Here is an 18,368-nt window from a genome sequence, read left to right as displayed (position 1 = left end):
TTACGACGCAATAAAGAAATTGTTTTCGAGACGCATTGCATTATCTTAAGATATAGCTAATGATGCCCATTAGCCGATGTAGGTACCTACAGATAAAAAATATCAAATTGTTGTTGTTGCTAATCCGGTTTCACCTCAATCTTATCATCATGCATGCATATCATTTTAAACACAAATGATATGAATAGGTATTATGAATTCCCCTTAAGCCGTAAAAACATACACAAACAACGTAAGGCATAAGGCGTTAGCGAAGGTCTAACTTCCGCCAAATATCAGCTGGCGGCCCTGGACTCAATAGAGCGCCGGGCTCATAGACTCTTGGCGATGACCCATCTGTCAAGTCAAGGATACACAGCCTTCAGCATCGCCGTCAAGTCGCTTGCCTATCGGTATTCTATCGGATACATTCCAGGAACTGCACGACCTGATCCCACCTTCCCCTTATCATCGGACATCCAGGCGCGGGGAGCGAATGCACCCGTTCGTGGTCCACGTTCCATTTGTTCCCACGAGACGTTTTGCCTAAGGAATGGAATGCGCTCCCGCCATCTGTATTCCCTGATCATTATGACCTCGGTCTCTTTAAAGCAGGGGTCGGCAACAGGCGGCCCGCGAACCTCTCACTTGCGGCCCGCGAGCCTCCTGGGCTATTTTGTATATCATTTTGACAAACGACAATACCTGATAATGTCATAAATATTAACAAAGTGCGGCCCGCGTCAATTTCGTTTCCTCAATGTGGCCCTTGGCTGCTAAAAGGTTGCCGACCCCTGCTTTAAAGCAAGAGTGAATAGGCTGTTACTGAACCGGTGAGCTCCATCTTAGGCCCTGTCTTCACTTTCCATCAGGTTTGACTAAAGCCAATCGGTTTCAGCTTGGGCAAAAATGCTTTCGTAATTTCGTATGTCCGGATGTTCTCCTCTTACAGGTCGCAATTCTCAACAGACTCTCATGAAATTTTGTAAGCAGGTTAGATAATAAAAAAATTGTTTGTCGATCCAGATTTTGGATTTTTTTCAAAATGGCAGAGCCATACATTTATTCCGTTTAAGGCTATATCGTCGCGAGGTCTACAGCTCACAGGGCCACTAGTTATTTTCCAATTTTAAATTGATTAAGGTTGCCATGTTAGGTACAGATGTAGTGCATAATTATTTTCCATCGTATTTTCTCGGAAACGTTCGTATTTGTCATGCTACTTCAGTCAACCTTAGTACTTTGTTGTACCGAGACTGACTGAAATAGCAAGACACGCTCGTACGTTTCCGTGAAAATACAAAGGAAAACAATTATGGCTTACAGACGAAGTCTTGAATATGCCCAAGTATCTAGTGGGCATATTGATGAGCCATTTAAATAAAAACTACCTGTCTCAGTTCCAAGGTTCAAATTGTAATATCAATTGTTATGTTAAATCATTATTTAAATATTACGCCATCTTTAATAGTCTTAATGAATGTTATCTGTTATTAAAGAGCCTCAGTTTCTGTCGGATCCGGATGTTGATATCAGTGGCCGTGGTCATTGTCCTCCAAACAATCAATGTAACCAGAGATATTGTGATGAAAGAAAATTATACAATTTCGGGAATCGGCGCCATAGATTAGTATATGTTATTACATCGGCGCCTGACCCTGAGTTGAGGTCATGCACACAGCATGTCATGGGATGACAGCCTAATATTATTAGTACATTGTGTATTAAGAGCAATAAACATAAAATTACGAACGAGTGTGAATTGAAGGCATTTTTTTTTAGTAATATAGTATTAGTAGTCCATCTGATAAAGGAACAAGCGACACATAGACTGTGAGACCTTTGTGTTGGATGATTGGACATTCTGTGTATAATGTTTTGAAAAGATGTGTCCCGCCGTGTTTCTTGCCGGTCCCATATTGGGATACCCTCCTACAATTTAGGAGGGAATTAAATCTTCTCGGATCAGAGATGTAGGGTTAGAGCCGGCGTAGCTTTGTCGCGTATATCTTTACTTGAAAATAGTTATATTGTATTACTAGCCTTATGATCCAATTTTGCATGTACAACCAGCCTTAAAGTTTATTATGGTTCATTATTTTTGTATGTGGGTATTTTGCACATTGTAGTTTTTCCTCAGTCACCCGTTGACCACGAACGCTGTAAAGGGTTCGAAACGTCGGGATGTAGTATAAATTCAATATACGCGATATAATCCGTTTTCATAGTTTAATTTTATTTTAGCATACTTTGTGATTCGTATTTCATAAAGTACACAGAGGCCAAATATAGTACAATAGGTACTATATTTTATAGTATGTCTGTACGAACTATATATTACAAGTTCGCAACGAGTGACGATAATTAAAAACACGACCGAAATGGATTGTTCTCGACACGAGTTGCGAATTAAGTACCTATTCGCACGTGTATCGTACGTTTTACATTAACATAACGTTTTAAAGGGTCTAGCCGGGTATGTATGATGCTATGGGAAATCGGCCCCAGACGCCAAATTTTTTTTTTATACCACGTCGGTGGCAATCAAGCATACGGCCCGCCTGACGGTAAGCAGTTACCGTAGCCTATGGACGCCTGCAACACCAGAGATATTAAATTGATTGATTTTGCCACTGGCTGGTGAAAATCGGGCACAAACCAATTTTCTTATATTTTTGTTGACCCATTTTACGAAATCAATGTGTTTATGTTTATGCTAAATTAAGAACTGACCTCAGATAAAAATATTACAAATATCTGGAGTACCTAGGTAAGTTGACTCACTCCAAAATGTATAGCAATATATACCATATAGTGTTTACCTTAATTTATACCCTAGACTAGCTTTTGCCCGCGACTTCGTCTGCGTAGAATTAGTAATTTGGGTAGATTATTCTTATTCATCTGCTTTTTAGGGTTCCGTACCCAAAGGGTACAAACTGGACCCTATTACTAAGACTCCACTGCCCGTCTGTCTGTCACCGTGCTGTATCTCATGAACCGTGATAGCTAGACACAAATTTATGCTATGAGGGATCAACATGGCACTTTTGCTCCCTGCTAGGGGGATCAAATGGGGAAATTCATTCATTCAATGGCACTTTTTTGTTCTAGGACACTGTTTTTTTACTCTTAGCTTAAATACTATTTTGAAACATAATTAATTTCCTCCTAGGTGATGTGAAAAGCAGCATGGTAGCAAAATTATTTCCACCTCGTGCGTTAACATTTGAATCCCTCACTATGCTCAGGATTTAACGGATTCAGTTATGGAATCCTTCGCTTCGTTCAGGATTCCATTTACACCCACGCCGTAAATATGTCATTTTACTCCCTCGTGACACAATCACTAGTCACTGAGACAATGAAGTAAAGAAGTCATTACAAACCTTATTGACATGTGGTGAGATTTTTGACAGCACAGCCTTCTTCGTGGTTTCCACAATAACTTGTGGCTGTTCATTGACTAGGGGTACTTTTTTCTCTAGGGCATCGAGATAGCCGGCGACTTTGGCGTCTCCAACGGCGAGGGGTGCAGACACGTATGGGGCTGCTGTGTGGGCTGCGAGGGTGACACCTGCTTCTGCTGTGGAGAGCGCCCATTCTAACAGGCTGTGTGCGTCTGGGGACAAAGTAATAATTTTATTACTGTACAAACAAGAAACTCATCTGATTTGAAAGACTCCACCAGTAGCTTAAAGCAAAGAAAAAACTGTTCAATGTCAAATATGTAATGCACTATGATAATATTGATATTTAATCAAATAGTTAATAGACTGTTCTCCCTTATCTTGTTAATGAGAGTGAGCCTTAAGTTTTACATTAGAAAAGAGTTTTACTAAACTTAGTCCCACTTGCACCATTCCACTAACCCGGGGTTAACAGGTTAAACTGTTAAACCAGTGTGAAATTGTACTGGTAACCATGGTAACTCCAGGTTTAACCAGTTAACCCGGGTTAGTGAAATGGTGCAAGTGACGCTTATTGATGGTGGCAAACTTCAATTTTGTATACCTATATGTATAAGCAAAACAAGATTTTTTGCCTTATAAATTCTCAATCCTTTAACAGTCCAGATTTTAAAAAAAACATGATTTCACCTCTTTTAGTCCTAAAAATTGTTAATTTTTTTTTAAACGTTTTGTATTTTTTTAATATTCCCATATATTTTTTAAGTTTTCAATTGTGATAAATTGCTCATTTTCTATCTATTTAACTAGATTTAGTTAAAAATTCAACATGTGTCAACTACCCTATTATGATATCTAAGTGTGCTCTATAGAGGGTTAACCGTTAAAGCCTGTGTATTATTTATTACAATATTGTTTATGTTTGCTCTTACCCTTAACTCTGGTGTAAAACGCTCCAACGTGCCCAACGGCTGCCCCCACCGTGGGGATGGCCATGGCTTTCTGTACACTCTGAAGCTGCGGCAACGACATCGGAGCTGTGCTCACTTCTGTGGCCATCTGAATAAGCACATCAAAAGGTATCAGTAAACAACAATTACATTAAAACCGGACAACTGCGAGTCTGACGCGCCCAACGAGAGTTCCGTACTCTTTACTACCTATTTGTTGTTATAGCGGCAACAGAAATACATCATCTGTGAAAATTTCAACTGTCTAGCTATCACAGTTCATGAGATACAGCCTGGTGACAGACAGACGAACAGAGAAATCTTAGTAATAGGGTCCCGTTTTTACCCTTTGGGTACGGAACCCTAAAAGGGAAGGTAACCTAAACAGTGAACACCCTAATGTCCGGACATTTTTAGTTGAACAGAACAATAAATTAAAAATGATAATGTTCTAAATATCTAACGTAAAACTAACAAAGATTTTACTCTAAAGTATACTGAGAATGGAATTGCATTGAACACGTTAGTTTTTACATAAAGAAGGTAGTTCTGATTTGTCTCATAAAATTTTTAAATCGTTTTTCTAATTGGAACAATAGGTAAAAATCAAACAAGTTATGAATAATGTTCTCAAGTGTAGTAGAAAGGATGGAAGGGTCACATTGAATTGATTTCACAACGCTACGTTCTAAATCAACCGTGTCGAACGAGTAACTAATTTGTAAACTAAAGTTGGGGGAACAAGTACCTTAAAATTCCTCTTCTATAAAATACACAATAAGAATTATGCGTAAACTTTTAAAAATACACGTTATCTTCTCGTAAAAATCACTTGAAATATTTAAAATACTACGAAAAATGTTAGCACAACTGTCTCTTAGCACTTCACAGAATGAATGACGCTCCTATTGTAGCCGGCGGTATTATAACCGAAGTAAAATCCTCATTGGCCGATATCGCGCGATGGACTTTGGTCGACGGATGACTGTGTGCAACAAGCCACGTAGTTGGTCCGAACAAAACACGTAATAGTCGTGAAATTAACAAAATGCCAATGCCCAAGCCTATTCAGTCAGATGATGGTGCAGACTTCACCGTTAGGTTACCTAAACATATCCATTGCGAAGTTGCACAACAAAATGAACAAAAAACTACTCGGCCCTCGCCTCTTTTGTTTTTATTAGCGTAACCAAGCAACATATTTCTTGAATATTCCAATAAGAATTTATTTACAATTTACTTACAACCTCAAACATCTGCGATCAACAAAATACTGAAAATACCTATCCAAAAACCAAAAAGTTTCGTCTCGGTCTGTCTACAAATATTTTGGTTGGCCGCCAAACGTCGCCCTGCCAATGACGAACATCGATCGCATAATTTGTGGAACGAGGCCAACATAAACAAACATTGGATAAGCGAGTACGTGTGATTGGCTGCCGCCCCAGTCTTTCTCTTTGCGAGGGCTGGCGTGGACGTATTTCAAAACACATTTTTTGTGACTTTCCACAGCATGTCGTGGTCAAACGATGTAGTTTTGGAATTTTTGGACCTTTATCGCAGAGAACAACTACTTTGGGACCCAAAACACCCACATCATCGAAACAGAAGCGAAGTTTCCGATGCTTGGCTTCGAATACAGACGTCTTTAAGCATAAATTGTTCGGTCAGTGACCTCAAGAAGAAGAAAGAATCGCTCATGACATCTTTCAGAATGCATTGGAACAAAAAGAAGAAGTCGCAAGATTCATACCATACGACATGGTTCGCATATCCCATGATGGAAAGTTTTCTCGGCGGGAAATATGAATGTGATAGTACTCAAATGGAACATGAGGTGAGAATTAAACATAATTTGTATTTAAAATACTTTTAGCCACATTATTATTACATCTAGAAAGAGTATGTTGTATTTTTTATATCCGTGCTCAACCGATATGTAGGTACAATACTTCTCAAAACTTGGCACTGTATTGGCCAAATATATGTGTCATTGGTTAATTTGGTCGCGTTGGGCACAAGTCTCTCGCATGACTTTGAATGAGGGGCAAACATTTGACGAAGCTTCTGAATACAAATGAGTTTACAACAATAAAATGTCTGAAATCATTGGATACGGATACTTTAGGCATTGTCATTAGTTTCATTAATGATCTACCTATCCATAATATCAGCTTGGCCATGATGTCGCGTCCGAAACGTTGGATTTAGTTTTTTTTTTTAATAATTCATAATTCTTTATTGCAACATTTGCAACCGTGGTAGTCGTGGTACAGTATAGATGTAAATTATAATGTTTATCCGCGATTAAGTCCCGAAGAGGTCAACTAATTGAAAGTTCCACTCAATAGGCCCCAGAATAATATCTAGTTTATAATAATAGTTAGAAAGTTATAGGCGCTTATCAACCGGCCCGATATGTCCGGTTCCTTCTCCATATCGCATGTACGGTACGGATGTCATGTTATGACATATGATTTATGATGTTAGGTGAACTTTGAGACCGACGTGTACTGTATAGGTACTATTGCGCAATCTGATTCATCCGTTTACGGAAAAAAATCGGTCTTGGGTATCAAAGCTATTGACATAGTTAACAAGTTTAGATAAATTTAAACATGACAGCACCATGACAGCAACCGGATAGATATCTCAATTTAAATGAATAGTAAGTAGGAAGTTCGTTGACTGGGTTGGGCATTTGAGACGGCTCTAATGGCTCCTGTACACCATGGCCCAGCGTAAGCCAGTCTAAGCGACGCAGCTATGCGGTGGAATAAGATAGCAATATCACTTGCTCCCTCTAACGCATAAATGCGGCCCTTTGGACTGGCCTACACTGGGCCATGGTGTACAGGAACCATTAGGTACTATACTAGTTAATATTTTAGCATTAGCAACGTCTCAAGCTAAGGACTTTTGTGGCGCCTAGCTTACTATTAGATACAATAGAGTAGAGTAGATATTTATTTTCATAATATGAAATTACATTATAAATTATGCTAGACTAATCTACATATAACAATCCATACTAATATTATAAATGCGAAAGTCTGTCTGTCTGTCTGTCTGTCTGTCTGTGTGTTACCTCTTCACGCTTAAACCGCTGAACCGATTTAGTTGAAATTTGGTATACAGATAGTTTGAGTCCCGGGGAAGGACATAGGATACTTTTTATCCCAGAACTCACCCCTCAAGGGGGTGAAAAGGGGGGTGGAAATTTGTATGGGGAATCAATAACCGCTGAACCGATTTAGATGAAACTTGGTATGGGAATAGTTTGAGCTGCGGGGAAGGATATAGAATAACTTTTATCCCCGAAATCATCTCTTAAGGGGGTAAAAAATGTATAGTGTGGACCAATTTTGGGGTGAAAAAAGGATGGATTAAAAAACAGATTTGTTTAAGAATTAAGGTATCCAAATTACTAATTCCACGCAGACGAAGTCGCGGGCAAAAGCTAGTATAATAATATTAGGTACTATAGCGAGCTACAAAATTGCATGGACACTTTTGCAGCTGGGTGTAGATACATAAGTAAATAATTAGCTTTGAGGTAGGCTGGTCGTAACATTCGTACAAATAAACGAACCTGCATATATCTACGTCTACGTGGGACTACATTCCCGAATGGTTGCGCGAAATTACTCTCGTCGCGAATTTTTTAATTTAAGACACTAATGTTTTATGATCTAAGTCATGTTGGCTTTTTGAGGTAAATCAAAGGACGCGAACCGCAGCCTTCGTATTCATACATAAACTGTGAAAACGCATAATTAAATCCACTTCTACCCAAAGACAATGCTCAAAGAAGTACTACGACTGCATTCTACTCCTACCCACTCGCGCTGTACATTTGTGAAATACTATCTGATAGCCCTTCCCATGCGTGGAAACCTTCACTCAATTTGCCAATCTTCTGACGAATGCCTTATCAGTGGCCTGTGTTTACAGACCAACAGACCCTAAATCACAGAATTTGAAGACTAATTATTTTCCATTTTATTTTTCAGTTCTTCGTAAATGCGGCATACACGACCCCTCCGGCAATACCAGACCACACCGCTCCTCGTAACCATGGTACGGTGGAAAGGACTCCCACAAACAGGCTGACGAGACAGTCAGCTCCCAACCCCACAGACAAAACAACAGGTTTTGATACAGACACAGATGTGTTTTACGCTAAGAAGCAAATGGACGAAGCCGTTACGTACTTAAAGAAGGCTACTACAGAGAAAAGAGACATGGATGAATACGATCTGTACGGTCAGCTGCTTGCTAAAAAGCTGAGAAAGCTAGACGAGCATCAGAGAGACGTGGCTATGCACGAAATAGATAATATAATGTTCCGCGCGAAAATGCAGAGCGGGCCTTCGCAGTCCAGAAGTTACTCATCGTCTCCATCTCCCGTCCCAAGGAAGATGAAGTCCCCAGTATTTATCGTAACTCAGCAGAATCATGCGCAGTATGAAGACGAGAATATACAGTACCAGGATCATTTGTCAGGACCACCGCCGCCTTAAAAATGTTCATAAATATCATATTATATGGGATTGTTTTAAGCTTTTTAAAAGCTGGAATTGGCTGAAGAAACGAACAGCCAACCTGACCAAACGATTGGTGATATTTAAAATTGGTGACTAAATAGGGTTAGGGTTGATCTGTTCTGGGAGGACCAAGTTATGAAATCGTTCCTAGGCAGATAGGATAGTTCATGCAGACTTTCACAAATATTATGTATGAAAAGCCGCTCCAGACTACGCGGCGCGAAGCCGCGAACGCGAGTGTGGAGTCGATTTCGCTGATGAGCGAACTAGGCTCCACACTCGCGATTCGCGCACGAGTGTGGAGGGGCTTTACATACCGATGCTTTTTTCATTACATCTTGATTACTTACTTAAATTATGTTTGTTTTATTTTTATAATCCATATTAAGCCCTCACTATGCCGCGTTTAGGTATGTGATGATGATGAGTCGTGAGGAAAAATCGCACTTGCAGCATTTGGGCGAAAGAGATTTGAACATTTATACGGTTTATATAGCGACCCCATTATGTTTGCCGTTTGCCATAAACACCATAAAATAAATATTTTTGCCAGTAGATGAGTATTATTGCAGAAGATTTTCAGAGGAGCTGGGCAATAAAGGTTTTAAGGTCTGTCCAGACGGGAGCAATTTTTCGCCAATCTGATTAAATCAGGTGGTGCAGACGTAAACGCCAATTTAGCCACTTTCTTCAATTTTAAATTTATGGTTATATTTGAGCGCTCGCTGTAAATTAAAACATGCCCCCAATCACGAATACGAGCGTTACAAATTCTTTAAATTGGTATTCTTGCGCCCGCACCCCATTTTATCGGTAATATCGGTCGTAATGACAATGAGGGCTATAGTTTTTGTTCTCACCAGTTGGCGCCACTGTAAATGTAGGTCCAGAAAAACAGATCTCAAAATTCTTCTATGCTTATTTTTATAAAATCTATACGTTCTTATATACACAAAGGTATTTTAACGTCTAAATGTGCCATTTTTTCAAACCGTTTAATTTTGCACATATTATAGTTGGCAATTTATTTAAACCACTAACATTTATTGAGCTATATCTATTGTTTACCATGATTTAATCAAAGATGGACAAAGATTTACCACAATTATGAATAAGGAGTGAAAATTCTCCATAAAAAAGCTTGAAACCTACCTACCTATTATACTTACTTTACTCTTTGCTTGAAACCCCCAAAACTTCTATGCATTTGACATTTTGAAAGACCTCCATCTACACAAGCGCCCCTAGCGACGAAATTAAACGCGGTAGCGCCATGAAGTTATACCCTAAACAGGAGCGAGCTGTCACTTTTTTTGCCATACTAAATTGAACCTTATCACCGAACCAGAAAGGTGTTCGTACCAGACTAGAGTTAACGGTCCACATGAGATAGCAAAAGTGGGTCGCGGTGTCCCACTCGCACATGTTGCCAATGTTAAAAAAATACCATTTTGGTAGTATTTATATCAATAACTACTAAAATTAAATACCTTCTTATATTATTTAAGTGCTATATTCAGAGTGCGTTTCTGATATCTTTTACGTAATTCGTAAATAGTTATAATGTCAATATTATTAACTGATTTAACCAAGCATGTGCACAACAAAAAATACATTAATTTTAATATGGTAGACATTGTAGTAACTTTGAATATTACTTGGTATCCCCAACTTGATAAAGAAATTTTCAAAATACATGAATGGCGGCGCTCAAGATTTATTTGCGAAATAAAGTATAAAATGGGTAAAAGATGTTGTGTGAAAGGTTGCAGAAGTGAAAGTTTTGTTGATTGTGGTATATCTTTTCACAGGTAAGCCTCAAATTTTAAAGTTTACGATAAAAATACAAGAAAACATTGTCAAACTCATTAGGGTGACTATGATGTCGGCACGATGTGAATCGGCCTTACAGAGTTCTTATTACCTACGTACTTACTTAATGTAAAAATAAGTTTACCTAAATAAGTATATCTTTATTTCGGCATGTTTAATTATTGCGTTGATAGATAGATAGATAGATAAATGATTTATTTGTGCACGTAATGAGAGCTATATAATTGCCAAAATTTAAATCCAAAATCCTTAAATATTACAGACATTACATAATATTCTATATAGGTTGAACACACATTTCCGTCAGTACACAAAGGCGGCAAATAAATAAAAATGGTGCAATTAACTACGATGACGCTTAAAGAATAGCTGAAGTGTGCAAAAGAGAAGCCATTACGTATTTGTCATCAGTAACACCTTTTATAACGACTAAATTAAGTAAGGTTTTGTGAAGCGTTTTACAGAGGAGAAAAAAACTATATCCATTTTCTGACTTCTTATGCATGAATGAAAAAAGATCTTGGCCAAACTATACATTCCAACTTATCCTAATATCCCACCATGAATCTAGTATAACTGGATCGGTCATGAGGGGTGGGGGAAAATGACCGAACGGGATAGTCTTATGTATCTTTCAGTAGGAGTAGCAGAGAAAGCGCTGTTATTGTTTGTCCTTGTCATAGTTTCACTTTTCCACCGCTGCCACAACCGAGGTTGTGGCAAACAAATAAGTACGTGACATGTCATGTTTGTTCGTTGCTTGTTTAATTATCGTTGTTTTGTATGAAATTGTGCTTTCTCTTATGAAATATAGTGATGGTTAGCGTTTTGAATGCTTGAACTTTAATAAAATACTGGTGAATTGTTCTGTAATCGGCTGTAATAGCCGCTCTGAGCAAAAATATGAGATCATAACCTTTCACACGTAAGTACGGTATTTTACACCTTCCTCTTAACGCAATATGTGAGAATAACATCGTAAAATTACGATATTATTAATATTAATTAATTAATTATTATTATTAATTATTTCAATAAAAATATCACAATTATTTACGCAAATTAACAAAACATTATTTGTAAAATTATCCGCCCAAATTACGTAGGTAGGTAGGAGTCTGAGGTCAGCTATTTTTAAACTTCTTCTTAATTTAGCTGCATAACAATCATGTTAGGGATACCAGATGAAAATATCATAATTTTATGGGTAATTTTGACCTCGAAGTTTTTTCGTACTTCTAATTCCAAAAAATAAATAAACAAATGTTGTGAAGATTAAATGTGGTGTACATTAATTGGTGTGATTGCGATTTGTGATTTCTTTAAATTAAAACCCATAATACATTTTATTTTACGTTTTATTTACTAAACATGTTTAGTTTTGTACCACCTGCGCGAATTATAGGAGGTATTTCATTGTTTATACGCCTAAAAAGAACGGCCCATTGACATTTTATTTAACAATTTTTTAATACCGTCAAACAAGCTAACTTTGCCTCCAGGGTAATCGCCCCAACGTGATATCAAATATTGGGGTAATTTTTACCAATATGGTATCCCCACGTTTATGACGTCATCTATGTCTATCCCTTACGGGCGCACGCGTATAGCTGGTCTATGTAATGCTAGGTCTATGTATCCCACATACATATGACTTATGGTCACCCTAATTAGAACGAGATGCAACCGCCCACTTTGACTTCTCATGTGGACACACTTTTTGGCCCGTGTACTCCATCCGGTTTATTAAAATCTAAATCCGTGGGTAGCGCCGGTAGCGCTCATTTAATCAGATTGGCGAAAAATTGTCCCCTTTAAGCAAACAATAATTAAATCACCTGGCAACAATTTTTGCAAATGTCAAATATTTGACGTTTCGTTTGACAGATAGTGACAGAACTGACAGATCTCAGCTGACGCTTCCGTTCCATAGTATGTTGTTGTATTATTTGTAAATATTTAAGTAATGTGTTTTAGAGACAAAGAAGTGTTATTTGTAATAGGATCCTGAGGAATTCCAATATAAAAAATGGCGACCATGATGAAGGAGAAGCCTCGTGCGGTATGTTTTATGCTCTATAGTCTTAGTTAGTTACACTTCTTGCTCTAAAAATTATATGCGTAGTTATTTATTTGTGTAACTTAACATGAACTTGCGTTTTCAGAAGAAGAAAAGCAAAGAGAAACGCGTTACCAGTACTGAGATACCGGAAGCAGTGCCTTCTACAAGCAATTTGCCATTAGTCGAAGAGAATAACTCTTCTGCTCAAACTGTTACTGAACAAGATAACGTCGAAAATACAGATAGACCTAGTATATCTACTCATGAACAGACTGTGTTAAGTGTAAATGAATCCGCTCAAAAAGAAACTTTAATAGAAACAGATCAGAGCTCAATTCCAATTGCAGAACCCTTGAAAATACAGAGTCAATTATCCTCACAAAGTCAGTCTTTAGATCCATCACAAAGTGCCTATAAAGATGTGTGCCATAGTCTAGATATAATCACTCTAAAAGGTGTTCCAGTGTCTGATTTTCCTATAGAAGAACTGGAAACAAAATTAAAAGAGTCAGCATTAGCTTATATAAGTCAAGGCACTGACATTCAATCAGTTGAAGAAACCACTGAAAATATATCTACTGGTGTGATAGAAAATGTAGCACCATCAGCTCCTATATTTGAAGAATCAATGATTTCAGAAACACCCCATGAACATCAAACGGTAAATGAAGTAAGACTGGAAAAATTACAATGTATTCCCTTAGAAGTGGCGATGCACATATTTGGTGGAAAACAGATGGCAGAAGTGAGGGAGATGAGTGAGAGAGAGGAAGCTTTGGCAGAAGGTGGAAAGGCATTGAGGCCTGAACATCCTTTGGTGGACTTGTTGTCAACATATAGGTATTTTTTTAACTAACTAACTAACTATTTTGGCTCACTGATCCAAAGAGAATCTCGACCTCCAAAGCGAGTGTGCCACCTGTCCTGATCCTGCACAACTTCCAATCTTAAAATATTTAGATCAGTACGGTTTCACTCAGTATTATTTTTAGTCACTTTTGGCGACATGTTTCAGATTCTTTGGGAGTCCTTCCTCAGAAACATGTCGCCAAAAGCGACTAAAAATAATAGTGAGTGAAACCGTACTGATCTAAATATTTTGAAATATGTCTTACGATAGTTTAAGTTCGAGAATTTCCAATCTCCTCTTCAATCTTGTTTATTTTTTATTACAATAATATTCTTTGCACCTTCTCACACTGCCTGCCTGCAAAAATGGAGGTGTCTCATAAATATGTATATGTAAATAGTCAATTATGTTAATCAAATATGAATCATAAAATATTTTTATTGCAGGCATGCAATGAGCAAACATTTCTGTGCAAGGATATACCTACCCTTTACTTTTTGTACAATGTCCTGTTAACTTACTGACGTTTTTGGCGGTCAAAGGCTTAATTAAAGAAAAAAATATTACGTACATCATGTTCTTCTTCTTCTTCTTTGTGTTAGGGGCTATATAAGGCTCCAAAGCCTATGTATCACTGCGACCATCCCTGATCTATTGTGATCGCCACCCACTACAACTCTCGATCCAAACCTGCAACTTCAAACAGCTGCAGGATCTTTTTGATCTCGAGAGACTTTAACTCCTCCGGGCGCAAAAAGTGTCCGCCCAGGATTAAGTCACGAGTACGCATTAGGCAAGGGCACTCTGTGAGGATGTGCAAGGGCGTCTCCTCTGCCTCCGTACATCATGTTACCCTACCCTACTATTTGTCTTGGAAATAGGTTAAGAATAAGCTAAATACCTTAATTTTCAGATGTTCAGCCATAGCATTAGAACAAGAAATGGAAAAGGTCGTCAAAGGGTATCAGGATGAGGAAAAAAGCAGAGCTGCTCTATGGAAAGTGGAGAAGAAGACAGTGTGTATGACACAGAAGTGTGGGCAGTGTGAGCGGAGTATCTCTTACACAGGTATTTAATTAAATTAACGTTTATTTCGAGCTCGTCAGCTCGTGGCTCATAAAATGTTAGTACTTACAATAAACGTTAAAAAAAAAACAGGGCAATGCTATCTAGCCAATTCGTTGGTTATGAGTGTAAACCTGCTAGAGTCAAACCAAGGAAAGTCTGCAGATATTGACAGCACACGGAGTGCAGGTGTTATTTTAAACGTGACGTATAACTATAAATGACACTGGCACTGCGTGTGCTGTCAAAATCTCTGCCGACTTTTCTTGGTCTAACTCTAAATCCATTTTTGACATTAATTTATTTTTAACTTTTATATCTATCAAAGTAGGTTAAAAATTCTCTGTTTCCTGCGTAGAAATTTGCAGGGAGGGGGTCAACTATCTCTGCAGCTGACTGTACATACTTTTAGGAACATTTTTTTTATACATCACAAAAAAAAATACATCTTTATGAAATAAAACTATGAAAACGGATTATATCGCGTATATTGAATTTATAATACATCCCGACGTTTCGAACTCTTTACAGCGTTCGTGGTCAACGGGTGACTGAGGAAAAATTACAAAGTGCAAAAATACCCCTTTACATACATACACAAATACATCTTTAGCTAAGCTGACTTTATACTACAATATGCTTTATTGTTCACCAACATATACGTACGTAAAAAATATATATGAAAACTTAAAAACTATAGAATGGTCGACAACAGTAGACAACAGGCGGGTTTATTAGGTTTGACGACCGGTCTGGCCTAGTGGGTAGTGACCCTGCCTGTGAAGCCGATGGTCCTGGGTTCGAATCCCGGTAAGGGCATTTACTTGTGTGATGAGCACAGATACTTGTTCCTGAGTCATGGGTTTTTTTGTATGTATTTAAGTATTTATATGTATATTATATATATCGTTGTCTGAGTACCCATAACACAAGCCTCCTTTGGCTGACCGTGGGACTTAGTCAATCTGTGTAAGAATTTCCTATAATAATTATTTATTTAATTTTTCACTAAGAATCTCTTCCACACAACCTTACACACCTTATTGTATATTTTAAAGGTACATACGAGCATGCTACACTGCTAAAGGAAAAGCTCCCGGCCGCTCAGCTTCGCTTGGAGGGCCTGCTGAAAGACGTGAACGAGTCATATTGCACGTACCAACATCAAGCATTGTTAGCTTACTATCAGGTCAGTTTTTTTAAGTACTATGCCGGTGGCAAACAAGCATACGGCCCTGATGGTAAGCGGTCACCGTAGCCTATGTACGCCTGCAACTCCACAGGCGTTACATGCGCGTTGCCGACCCTAACACCCCGCACCCTCGTTGAGCTCTGGCAACCTTACTCACCGGCAGGAACACAACACTATGAGTAGGGTCTAGTGTTATTTGGCTGCGGTTTTCTGTAAGGTGGAGGTCGTTCCCCAGTTGGGGTCTGCTCTAGATCTGGAATGACATCCGCTGTGCTGTGTCCTACCACACAAAGCGAGATGACATTCACAGTGCCCATAACTCTCTTTTGGACGTAGTTTAAGGACATACCCGGGTCCAAAATTAATAATAACGTTACAGCTATCCTAACACTTTCCCAATGCGATAGTGTAGCAAATATTAACCTAGATGCATTTATTATGTATACAATTAATTCTAAGAAGTATAACTTATAAATTATAAACTGAAATAGATGTCATATATTAAAGAAAAAGTGACGAAGCCCTCCAGTGGTGAAGGCCGGATTCGAACCGGCGTCTTTAGCAATCCGGGCTAACGCCATGAACCCCTAGGCCATCCCGCCACGGCGGAACCGGTCCCAATTTCTCGACTATATGCCATCTTGATCTAACTAAGACTAGGCGTCTTTGAACACTTTGAACAACTCTAAGGGCGAGCAGTACGTGCTTGCACCTCCTATACGAATTCCGTGCCTACGCAATTACCATATAGCGAGAGAGACTGGTGCTGCCATCTATACAGAACTTTGGAAACAAATCAAATTATTTTATTAAATATGTTGATTGGTGTATAACGTATAAACAAAGTGACTTTAATGCAGTCATTCTCAGTAGCAAATTGATTGAGCGTGCGCAGGGCTCTGCACTTAGGAATCTAATACTTCGACGTGTCTTCTTCTAGATATTTCAATTCAGTGTTGTCATATTCATTTCCAGATAGAAGAATTCATCTCAGAAACCGTCCGAGGCAACATTGGAGACATCAGAGAAGCTCTAACCTTAGTACTTCAAGAGTTACGCGCGAGCAGCTCTATTACCTGTCTGAAGATGGAGTACTTCACGGACTCCTTAAAACGCTGGGCGCGGGCGCTGTGCGGCGCATTGCTAGCTAAAAGTGATGTTAGGCAACTACTGTTCCTACTGCACCAGTTGTTCAGGTAACCTGACATTTTTGTAAGATATTTCTCTAAAGATGCAGTACTTCACGGACTCCTTAAAACGCTGGGCGCGGGCGCTGTGCGGCGCTTTGCTAGCTAAAAGTGATGTTAGGCAACTACTGTTCCAACTTCACCAGTTGTTCAGGTAACCTGACAGTTTTTGGAAGATATTTCTCTGAAGATGCAGTGCTTCACGGATTCCTTAAATCGCTGGGCGCGGGCGGTATGCGGCTCTTTGCTAGCTAAAAGTGATGTTAGGCAACTACTGTTCCTACTGCGCCAGTTGTTCAGGTAACCTGACATTTTTGTAAGATATTTCTCTGAAGATGCAGTGCTTTACGGATTTCTTAAATCGCTGGGCGCGGGCGCTTTGGGTGGAGCTTTGCTAGCCAAAAGTGATGTGTGCTGGTTATTGTTTTTACTTCACCAGCTGTCCAGGTAATCTAACGTTTTTAGTGTTCCGTGCAAAACTTTGTTTTGACAAACGCAACACTTATGGGATCACTTCGGTCTTGCAAATCAGTTTGCGTTTTTCTCAGAGACTGTTTGAGGTAGATACCTAAAATTTGAAACAGTTATAAAAATTACCACCAATAATATTGTAATTTTATTATAAAAGTTTTTTTTTTAAACTTCACTCATCGCGTTTTCCAATTTTTCCTAGAACTCCGATATAGTTGGCTAGCCCTGGAACGCGCAAGTGGCCCTAAGTGTGTCTTTACAAATAGTCATCCCATTATGCTATTTCTTTACAAAAAAAAAAAAAATTGGGAGCGTTCACAAGTATGTGAACTATAACGGCCTGACAGTTCCGAACAACTGACAGGCCGATATAGTCCGGCGGACTGATAGTCAGTTGGCAGACGAATATAATGTTAAAATACTATATATTTCAGACAAACCCATTCAGTGCGATGGGCGGCCCCTCTGATTAGACTCCCCATGTGTGATACCAGCGATGCGGCGCGGGCCCTGGCCATATTGGATCTGATGCTGTCTGCACCAGTCTTGGAAACGGCTAAGGAGTGTACTGAAGGTACGATTGTGTTGGTATGCATTTATGCGGGTGGGTATATAATAACCTAAATATATCATTATCATAAACCTCGCAATGTGGATATTGACGGTTATAGAAGTTACCGCAGTTTCTAAAAATGCACTGTTTTTGCGGCGAGCAATCTCCATATCGTCAAGAAGTCACTGTCAGCTTCGTATACGTATTAAAAAAACCGGCCAAGTGCGAGTCGGCCTCGCCCACCGATGGTTCCGTACTTTAGTATTTGC

General features: G+C 38.9%; 3 protein-coding genes across 5 annotated transcripts in view; 2 read left to right on the top strand and 1 right to left on the bottom strand.

Annotated features, from left to right (window-relative positions):
• The window catches only part of LOC134755369 (lipid storage droplets surface-binding protein 2), a 122,828-nt gene that overhangs the window by 6,346 nt on the left and 98,114 nt on the right, over positions 1–18,368 (bottom strand). The window contains exons 1-3 of one of the 3 annotated variants that reach the window (XM_063691913.1): positions 5,584–5,610; positions 4,322–4,448; positions 3,369–3,601 (exon numbers count right to left, since the gene is read on the bottom strand). In XM_063691913.1, coding sequence (XP_063547983.1) covers positions 3,369–3,601; positions 4,322–4,448; positions 5,584–5,595 — 372 coding nt within the window. In that variant the 5' untranslated portion in view covers positions 5,596–5,610. Of the gene's footprint in view, positions 1–3,368; positions 3,602–4,321; positions 4,449–5,087; positions 5,245–5,583; positions 5,611–18,368 lie in introns of those variants that run through there. The other 2 variants (XM_063691914.1, XM_063691915.1) reach the window with 2 other exon arrangements.
• LOC134755372 (uncharacterized) lies at positions 5,685–8,992 on the top strand. Its single transcript, XM_063691919.1, has 2 exons — positions 5,685–6,176; positions 8,353–8,992. Exons 1-2 carry the CDS (start codon positions 5,853–5,855, stop codon positions 8,860–8,862), a joined length of 834 nt encoding a protein of 277 aa, XP_063547989.1. The 5' UTR covers positions 5,685–5,852; the 3' UTR covers positions 8,863–8,992.
• LOC134749224 (uncharacterized) overlaps positions 12,645–18,368 on the top strand; it is a 65,991-nt gene continuing 60,267 nt past the window's right edge. Inside the window, exons 1-6 of the mRNA XM_063684115.1 lie at positions 12,645–12,781; positions 12,885–13,621; positions 14,545–14,699; positions 15,755–15,885; positions 16,864–17,084; positions 17,981–18,120. Coding sequence (XP_063540185.1) covers positions 12,749–12,781; positions 12,885–13,621; positions 14,545–14,699; positions 15,755–15,885; positions 16,864–17,084; positions 17,981–18,120 — 1,417 coding nt within the window. The 5' untranslated portion in view covers positions 12,645–12,748. The remainder of the gene's footprint in view (positions 12,782–12,884; positions 13,622–14,544; positions 14,700–15,754; positions 15,886–16,863; positions 17,085–17,980; positions 18,121–18,368) is intronic.

Source organism: Cydia strobilella, chromosome 2 (genome assembly GCF_947568885.1).
Source record: "Cydia strobilella chromosome 2, ilCydStro3.1, whole genome shotgun sequence".
Lineage (NCBI taxonomy): Eukaryota > Metazoa > Arthropoda > Insecta > Lepidoptera > Tortricidae > Cydia > Cydia strobilella.
This window is presented reverse-complemented; position numbering and strand designations above follow the sequence as displayed.

Bases quoted from the DNA above. Each gene is read 5' to 3' on its own strand.
- LOC134755372 (XM_063691919.1), top strand. From the start codon at position 5,853: ATGTCGTGGTCAAACGATGTAGTTTTGGAATTTTTGGACCTTTATCGC. The intron at 6,177-8,352 runs GTGAGAATTAAA...TTTATTTTTCAG, and splicing joins GTACTCAAATGGAACATGAG to TTCTTCGTAAATGCGGCATA.